This window comes from Schistocerca nitens, chromosome 5, assembly GCF_023898315.1.
Source record: "Schistocerca nitens isolate TAMUIC-IGC-003100 chromosome 5, iqSchNite1.1, whole genome shotgun sequence".
Classification (NCBI taxonomy): domain Eukaryota; kingdom Metazoa; phylum Arthropoda; class Insecta; order Orthoptera; family Acrididae; genus Schistocerca; species Schistocerca nitens.
Window position 1 is genome coordinate 470665229 of NC_064618.1, and position 10129 is coordinate 470675357.

Genomic DNA, 10129 nt, shown 5'->3' on the forward strand with positions numbered 1-10129 from the left:
CATATGTGTGTACATGTGCGTGTGAGCGTGCGCATGCATGTGTTCATGTGCATGAATGTGTGTGTGTGTGTGTGTGTGTGTGTGTGTGTGTGTGTGAGAGAGAGAGAGAGAGAGAGAGAGAGAGAGAGAGTACGAGTACAGGCTACCATAATGACATTTTTCCTTTTTGAAAAACGAGATGGTAGATTATTTCAATGACCTGTATTTACATAATTGGTTTCTGTCTACAGGCATTGCATGTCATGTCAAAACTTATGAAAGAATGCTGGTATCACAACGCAGCTGCTCGCCTGACTGCCTTGCGGATCAAAAAAACTCTTGCCAATCTTGGTGTGTCTGAAGATCTCAAAATTTAGGTCTTGTTACAAATCAGTATGTCTCATGGCAAACTTTTATATGTTTAATGTGTGGAGTGTGTCACATTGCTCTTGCTCAGAGGAGCGCCCTTCTAAAAGCAGCTTCAACAATTTTACAAATGACCATATTTCCGCTAGTCATTTTTTTATATACATGTAAATTTGATGAACTTCGTGTCATCAGAAGATGATGTAGTGAATGATTCTTTTTAGCCCTTCAACAAGTTTTGTTACAATTTATTTAAGACAGATGTTTTTCTCATATAGTGTTTTACCTGTGAGTGCATAGAATTATAAAAATGTAGTTTTACTTTTGCACAGTGATATTTTCCACTGTATCATAATTCCAGCACTATGGAGTTTGAAAGTTCATCTCAAGGACATCGCAACCAACTCTAGATTAATAATTGTTTATGATAATTTTAGCAGCTTATCATGTGAGATTAATTAGGAAACCTAAGTGTCTTGATCTTTTGTTTGCTGTGTCACATACTGTCTTATTGTTTAAATGGTGCTTTTTCTCTGTTACACATTATTAGCCAACTGGTAATATTTCCTCTAGTTGCATCAATTTTTGTTATGAAAAAGTGGCGTATTCGTGCCTGTCGAGACATAAGGTAGAAATCAGAGCAAGTGATTAGTACTGTTACAAAACGGACAAACACATAAAATGGAGCCAGTCACAAGTATAATGTTGCCTTCTTTCAACAAAGTGCGATTAATAATATGTTAAATTATGATGAAATTGTATTGAGAAACTCAGTCTGTAATCATGCAATACCAAACCAAAATTAGGAAAAAACTAGTATTTCAGGAGAAAGGAATATTAATAAAGACAATATGTCTGTAGGGAAATACTGATATTTTTTAAAATCATGTTTCCAGACTAGCTGTTTTATCAGGTTTTACATTTTGTATAAATTTTGTCAGAGTTTTTCTATTTATGAAACTGAAGCAGATGTAATACAATTTTGTACAGTCCTTAGACATGAGTTTTCTGTGCCACATGTATGTAAATATAACCAGAGATGTTTTGCATTGGAATTGTTAATAGAAATCTGGCCAATTTGGACAGAAAATATTAGCCACAAATTTATTTACCAATTGTGCACACCTATATAGTTGATGAAATGATGTTGAAGGGCTATGAAAGAAACATTCATTTCCAAAATTATAGAAATGAAGTAAGAAATATTTTTTTCAGTGTAAAACAAAATGTCAACGTACAGTTCGGATATAAATTAAGTATATAAGGCAGCTAGAAACAGTACTAGAACATTTGGCTATACTACAGTGGTAACAGTATCATTGTAATACATATTTTATTCCTTATCCTCCTCAGTAAGAATCTCACTGCAACTCAGAGTAGTCAAATCAAATCAAATCAAATCTTGCAATTGGGCACAAAAAACTTGAAACCCCATTTATAAAGTTAACATTTGGCCGGCTGGGATATTTAGTGTGTAATGCATCATGATAAATGTTTGCAATTCACTTCCACTATATCACTCTCAGTAGTTACGGTAGCATACAGGGAGACCATAGAGACTCAGTTCCGAAGAGATCATTGACACTATTAATTTAATAATTTTGGTGATTTTTTGTAAAAATACAAATTTTAATTTTTGAGATAATTCCTTTTAATATTTATCAGAAAGAGTTTGTGACATTTTTGTCTACTGTTGGAACTTCAGTTTGTCATGAGTAATTGTGGCTTGTGGGAGAAGGAGACAAAAAAGATCAATTTAATTAATAACTATGTGTCTCATATAGTGGGCAACATGAATGTGATCTTATGTGATATCCCACACCCGTCTATGCAAATACTGAGGCAGTTCACAATCTCCACTCAGAAAGATTGCACAACCGTTAAAACATGAAAAAGACACAACAGTTATCTGATTCACAGACAGAATGGCACTGTGTTAAATCTTAGTAAAACATGTTAGCAAGATAACATGAAGCGCTTCTTATGGAGCAATAACAAATCCTAAATTCACAGAAATTAAATAACTGATGTGAATTGTGCACCGCTAAAGGCTGGAGAAACATTATTCAGTCCAATAGCCTTTGTAGAAATACAAGCTACATCCTTACAATGAGCTGTAAGACAAAAATGCTGAAAATATGTTTTTCTGTCTATTGATCACCTCTCGTTTATAGTAGATGACATAAAGGTTCACTAAACAATCCAAACAAATTTGGATGACATTTCAGACTGAATTCTTTTGGGGGCTAAAGAGCACATTGTAGATTTGTATGCTGAAGCAGTAGTTGTGCAACTGAAGAGTTTTCATTTTGTTGTTTCTGTTCTGAAATTTATATTGCTAGTGTGTGGCATAAGTTTTATAGGGAAAAAACATAAACTCGAAACAGCTGTTCACAGATGCAGAGGTGAGTGAATTTCCATACATTGTCACTGGAAAATAGTCTGCTCCACAGATATTTTGCCCAAAGGAGTAAAACTTTTAAAGTACCAGGACCAAGTGGGGCAGATTGTCAGTCACAGTGCGACTATGTTTTTATACTTCCTATTCATCACAGACCTTGGACCCAATAGCTTTTTTAGTGTCTTCTGTTCAGGAAAATGTAATTCCTTCCTTTCTGTCCAGTGCTTCATATCCTGCTAGTGCCTGGTATGGACTGGTATGGACTGGTATTTTATGTCTCCAATCTCACAAAGAACCAATGATACCTTTACATAGGCTATTATTAGTTAATTATAAGAGGGTCACCTCTCCCAAAGGCACCCCCCCCCTCCCCCTTCCTCCGCCAGGAGGAATAGGTGTACCCATTCTGCCTGCATCTATTGTTCACTTAATGGTTAAATGAGAGATCATTTTCCAAAGTTTTTATGTATTATGTATCTGAGGCAGGACATGGGAACCAGCCCAGCAATTTCCTTGGTAGATGTGGAAAGCCGCTTAAAAATCACACCCAGACTGGCTGGCACATCAGCCTCCATCATTAATCTGCAAGGTGATTTGATCCAGGGCCAGTACCCCTCCCAATATCCCAGAAGAAGGTGCTTTAACACAGTTTACTATCCAGGCATTGGGAAAAAATGGGGCAAATGCGGTTCCATTTCTAATAAAGGTTCCGATGTGAACATACGGTTCTGGTAAACAACACGAGAACTGATTGAATAACTATGTTGACTATAATAGAAATTAGTTACTGTTGCCATCATAAGTCATTGAAGATAGGCTAAATACTCTGAATGAGAGCCGTTTAAGCCACCCAATTAAAAAGAAAGAAGGAAATTCCGCAACGTGTATTGGAATATCAAAATACAGTGAGAGGCACCAGCCTCAGTATAGCAAGGTTAGTATGACTATTTAGTGTCATTTAGTATATACCAACCAAACAATGTGGAACTGAAGGCATAAATATAAGATTTATAGCATACTGCATAATATTATATTTTGTGCAAAACAGAAGTGAGCTTTGTTCACCTGATGACAGTATTAGAAACCCAGGAAATTGAGTAAGAGATAAAACACATCAGCTTTCAGTTTAATTAAAGCTGCTGAAACTGAGATGTCCACTACCACTTTTCTGAACCATATCTACCAGTAAGTATATTTACAATGCATCACAATGTTAGATCTTTGACAATGCATTTTCATGGAAAGAATAATATACTTGAGGTGTTTACAAGCAAAAGTGCTTATTTGTAATGCTGTGTATGCTGTTTTTTAGCTCATATGCCTGTTGAAACAGGCAGATATTTTGCAATCTTAAAATATGTAGAACAGTGATTCATAACTCGTCTTATGTAATTGACCATGAAATATTTTGCAAAAACAAAACAAAGAGCATGTTTTGAATCATGTCTCTTTAGTTTAAAAAATAAGTGAAATGAGAGAGACTGGAAACTGGAACATACCCCATTAAAATAATTATTAAGTAATTTTAAGAAGTGCATTGTAAATGACTGGTTTGGTATACATTTTTATGTACACCAAACCAGTCATTTTTATGTACAGAAAATAATCTTGTGTTACTTAAATTTCAAGCTTTTTCCATTGCTTCTCTACATAAATGTGTGCTGTGTTATGCTGTTGTTCGTTTTCCCCTGTGACGAGGGGAACTATTTTATGAGTTTCACACAGTGATGCTGTTTTTGCTGTCTCTTTCTTTATAAAGATTGTTATTTATTTTTGTAATTTTTATGCATATATGAAGTATTTTCTGTCATATATATTCTGAGCTAATGGATGTATCATCTGTACTATGTTTTCTATTATTTATATCTGCAAAAAGTTAACTTCTTTTGATCTAGTAACTTGGATTAATATTTGTTGATCTAGTAACTTGGGTTGATATTAGTTATGTCAGCAAAGCTTCATTTCACCATTATGTTATCTTCTTCTAAATGAAAGAAATAACCAGTTTTCTCTATCCAATTAAACAACAGTTTTCTCTTCTGGAATACATGTCAGATCAACACTTCAGACAAACCAATTAGCCATTCTCCTGTTTCCTGTTTGTGTTTATCTCATGAAAACAATTGATGTTTTCAGTAAGAGTTGTGGGGTGTGAGCTTGCAGTATTTACTTTATGTTCCTTGCTAGATTCACATACATTACATGAAATCTTTTAACTATATACTGTAAAAAAAGTTGTGAATTTTGCAATTTTTTTAATGTAATGAACTGAAGTTCAGATTGTGGTAATCATATGTTAACAAAACTAATTCGTGGCCTTCAGTGAGCTTAATCAACGGTTTTGATAGGAATAAATTACAGTCATCATTTATATTCGACATAACTTTTAAATGTAACTGATCTTGACTACTCTGAGATGCACTTCACTGAACCTTAGAAAAAACATTTTTTCCTATGATTTTGTCAGAAAGCTGTCACAGATGGCTGTTACAATGTGTACTGCCCTCATTATGGTGTGTGCACCAGGTTTATTCCTCGCATTTTCTCAGTTATTTATTTCTTACTGACATGTAATGCAGTATACCTCATATCCTTTTTTATTATTTTATTTATTGTGTACATATTTGAAGTGTAAATGCATTTATATGTTAGTTTCAGCTCACTTAAATGTAATAAACTGTTTTTAATTAGGAAGTTCTTAGCTTCATTGCACATGTTATAACTTTGTGCTGTGTGTGAGTTACTTTTTTTATGTAAATGATTCCCGTATTGTTTGTATGACCCTACAGAGAATTATAGTTTCATTATTTAGTTTATGATTTAAGTATGTTACAGTAACTCATGTATTCTTTCTGATCAGCTGTGCAGCTGAGAAATATTTTAGTAACTAAGGGCTAAGTTTGTCCACAGTGCATGGAGTATAATGCATCATTTCTTTTCTTTGTTGCAAGGTATTTACAGAGGACTTTTATATGCTGCAGAGAGAAATGGAGCTGTGTATTGTTATAATATTGTGACTTTTTTTTTTAAACTTGCTAATGTTGAATTATATACAGAAATCAGAATGATTTATGTTTCATATTGCTAACACATTTACTGAGAAGAGGCTCACAACTGCTATGTGGTATTAAAATTAGCTTTTTCATTTCCTCCATTTCATTTTCAATTTTTTAATAATGATTAGAACTGTAGCAGTGTAGAATAATGGCAAATTTTAATACCATACAGCACCTGTCGCTATCAGCAATAGTGTAGCTGGTGCAAAGCCAAGCAGTGAGAGGCAGTTTAACTATGTTGAACCCGAAACTAAAATGACTGAAAGTAATAATCATAACAGTTGTGCAACTGAGACAATGGAAAATAAAGGGTAATTTTAAGATTTTTGCTTTATAATGAAAGAGTTTCCTATGATATTATTTATAGATGTGTTTTAAATTTTGTCACGCTTAGTGTTGATGTTTAAAGAATTTTCATCACAACATTTGCAAATAATAGTGATTGCTTTATTAATTTTTGAGGCCAATCCAAGACAGTGCTAGTATTACTTCAAGTGTTTCACTAAGCTTGTGGGGAAGTATAACAAGTACTCCTCTGGAGCTCTGCAGATTTGAGGCAAAATCTCTCTCTCTCTCTCTCTCTCTCTCTCCCTCCCTCCCTCCCTCCCTCCCTCCCTCCCTCTCCTCCTCCTCCTCCTCTCTCTCTCTCTCTCTCTCTCTCTCTCTCTCTCTCTCTCTCCCTCCCTCTCCCTCTCCCTCCCCCCTCCTCCCTCACCCTCCCTCTCTCCCAAGAAACACAAACATTGTTTGTACCGGTACTATAGTATATGAATTTTATACCATTAATCATTTGACATTGTATTCATATCATAAAATGTCCTGGGAACAAAGAGGACAGGACAAGACAAGTTGCAGAGGTTGAAGTAAACACTGTTTACAGTGTGAAGGAAAGAGACCAATGTTCATAAAGTTGCACTGTGCAAACTTGTGGGGAAAATATTCTCAAAGGTGAGATTTCACGTTCATCTTTGTATTTTAGTTCTACTTTCACATTTTATGATATGCCTGAAGACATAGATTACTGGGTGTAGATGACTGAAAGACTTACACAGCAGCATTTACATCGAAGCTGCCATTGTATCTGATAATGGGGTGCATGAAAAAAAACAACTTATGATTGCCTTAATTTGAATATGCAGCATACATATGTATTGACAGTCATAAATGCTTGCTGTTTCAAGAATGTTGGGTGAATTTTGTGGAGCATCATGTGCACTGTGTCGGTAATGATACTGGAGAGAGTGCTGGAGATTGAGAGTGAAGAAGAGGAGAGAAAGATAAAAAGAAGTAGTACAAATGCCAGGGAACTCCACTGACAAAACAAAAAACAAAGAAGACCAATTTAAGGGTCAGATGAAAGACAGAACTGATCTGCATAATGGATATTAGGAAAGCAAATTTAAGGAAACCACCATGTTATCTATCCTCCATTTTCGGTCCCTAAGCTGTTTCTCTTACACACTTCTTTCATCCACCCAGTTCTTTTTCCCGCGGTCTTACAGCCATCCCTTTCATTTATTGTTTCCTGCACAGTGCTCTTGTTTTACCTCATCTGTAGTATTTTACTATCAACTAAACTTTTCCCATTGCCAGAAAATGATTATTACATATTTTGGATTTCACAACAATCACATATTAATGCTGTGAAAGATAATCAGTCAAGTCTTTTAGTATTTGACATAGCAAATTAATGCAGTACCTTTTAATCCTGTCCAGTATAGCTGATTGTCATACCAAAAAAAAAAAAACTTGGATGAGGATGGGCACCTGCAGTTCACATCAATTCAAATTATGATGACATTATAGGCCTACTGTAAATAGTTCTCTAGCCTTGATTTGCTCTAAGACTATAGATGCTATGGTAAATTGTTTTCTATAGTTTAATGTCAATGTGTGACATACTTGACTTGACAAATGTAATCTATCAATTAAAGAAATTTCCAAATTTTCACACTGCCTATTTGGATAAGGGATTTGTTTCCAAGTGCAGTTTAGCACACTCTTTCACCTTAATGTTTCCTTCTGACTGGTGCATTTCTGGACATCTATTCAACAAGAGAAAACCACAAAATAAAAATAAAATTTTTTTGTTTGTCCTTCATTTACATACTAGAAAGTTTGCTCTGCTTCTATGTTCTTTCATTGTGCCAAAATATATGAATGCACATAAGAAATATGTGACTGCAGGCAGAAAAATTAGAAAAATTTGCAAGTTTTGTTGCAAAATATAATTCCTTTAGATTTTGTGCAACAGATATTGTATGATAGAACAAAAGATAAAGGATTAAATTTTCTAGCTGCCTCAATATAGTCTTTGAATATAAGGCCTCTACATGTTTTGTGAAACCAGTAATCATAATAACAGTTATAATTTTGTGTGGCTCCAAGGCCTGGTAAAATCAGTGAATTGCATAAGAGAATACTTTTTTATGTTTGCGCATTGCGTCTTTTTTAAAAAAAGTTGGTTGTTCATTTATATACCCATTTGACCAGCAACCATTTTAGCCACATTTTTTCTGTGTGAAAATAATTATTTTAGATCGCAATGGAATTACAGTATGAAAAATGGAGGTCTGCTGCTGTTTGTGGCTAACTTTTTGTGTGAACTACATAAGAACAATAGAAGCACACCAGGAGAAAAAAAATGTGTGCTAGTAACAAGGTCATGTATTGGAGCATAATTTGTGGTTGTCACATTATGAGCATTTTGCTTTTTTTATAAGAGGCATTCAGTACAAATCTTATATTAGGCACTAGGCACTTGTAGAATCATTCACTTTAAAACTGTGTCACTTGATCACAAAAATAGTTAAACATTTCTTCATGCTCAGAAATAACAAGAAAATGTTATGAAACTATGTAGGTAATAGGCTGTTTTCGATGAGTTTATTTTTAATCAATAGATCATCAATGAAGAAAGGACATAAAAAACTGTATCCTAAATAAGAAAAGATTTAGAGTAGAAAATGAATGGAAAAAATACAGAGTGAATATAGAACTCTTATTCCTATGGTGTAACTGTGAATGATATATTCAAGAAGAGCTTCTGTATGGAAAATTGTCTACAATATGAAGCTACAGTGAAACAAATAAAAAACCAACTGGCAACAGATACAGACAAACTGCAAAACAAGAAAAGAATCGGACAAGTTAGTCTGTTGTTAGTATTTAATTGACGATTTCCATCATATTTTGTTATACAGTTTTTCCCATGACCCAAAATCATGGATGACTTTGTTTCACAATTCATTTATCATAAAAGAAAACATTTAGAATTTTAGAATGAGTCAAGCTTAACAATAAAAAGATGACATGGCTGTTATAAGGGAGTAAATCTTCACTAGACTGAACTAAGAGTTTTCAGAGACTGCTATAGACTATTTATGCCCTCATGTACCAAAATGAGCATAGTAGAGCTACCAAGGAAACCACTACCTACTTCATTCCTAAACAATCTTAATTCATGCAACTTAGAACTGTCTCTTGTCAGATAAAGTAACTTAGTTCCATGGGGCATATTGGAATTTTTTATTTCAACATTTTTTTATGTTGCATATAGGAATTAGGGAGTAATTATATGTTATGCTGCTGGAAAATTATTTTCGACTTGTTAGTGTCTTAGCTGCAATAAACTTAACTGCTGTACAATAACGCTGTTTAAATACGGTTGCTTTTCAGTCATTTCTCAATCCTATTTGTGGCTGCATTCCACTGGTAATGGCAGCTGTTTCAGAACAGTGCTCTAGTGCTGTCCCTTAAGGCTTATCAGCTCTGATGGGTTACTATCACTTCCCATATACAATATCATGTGTTTGAGAAATTTTTACTTTTTGCATTTCTTATCAATTCTCAGACATGTGGCAGTCCAAAATTTACTCAGTCTGTTGATTCTTTTTCATTTATTTGTGAGTGAGATTTAGTGTTTGTACATTATAATTGCTTGGTCAGCACCCTTTTACAGATTGTAAGTGAACAACATGCGTTTTCATTGGGCCACTGCAACACTGTGCCTCAGTTTATTCTATCCATAGTATCAAGTTCTTACTATCTTCTTATGAATCACAATATACCTCTTCACATACTCAATGTAGTCATAAATAAAATAATTATCCACATTGAAGCTAAAACTAATTGATCCAGATTGTAACTAAAACTAATTAAGATTTTAAAAAATTGTTACTTGCCAGACTGCAGCAGAATTATAGAGAGAAAAAATATAACAGATTCACTAGCTTTCATAATGTGAAGTTTCTGCAACTGTCAAAAGAGACTGGAAAGGGTTTTACAGGCAAGTTGTCTGAGGACCTAAGTCAAGGGAGACACATTG

At 34.3% G+C, this 10129-nt stretch overlaps 1 protein-coding gene across 3 annotated transcripts in view; it reads left to right on the forward strand.

Annotated features, from left to right (window-relative positions):
• The window catches only part of LOC126259155 (TGF-beta receptor type-1), a 197749-nt gene extending 191626 nt beyond the window's left edge, over window positions 1–6123 (forward strand). For all 3 annotated transcript variants that reach the window (XM_049955700.1, XM_049955698.1, XM_049955697.1), the window contains one exon: window positions 231–6123. In XM_049955700.1, the coding sequence (XP_049811657.1) occupies window positions 231–356 (126 nt within the window). In that variant the 3' untranslated portion in view covers window positions 357–6123. The remainder of the gene's footprint in view (window positions 1–230) is intronic.
• Window positions 6124–10129: the final 4006 nt, after the last annotated feature.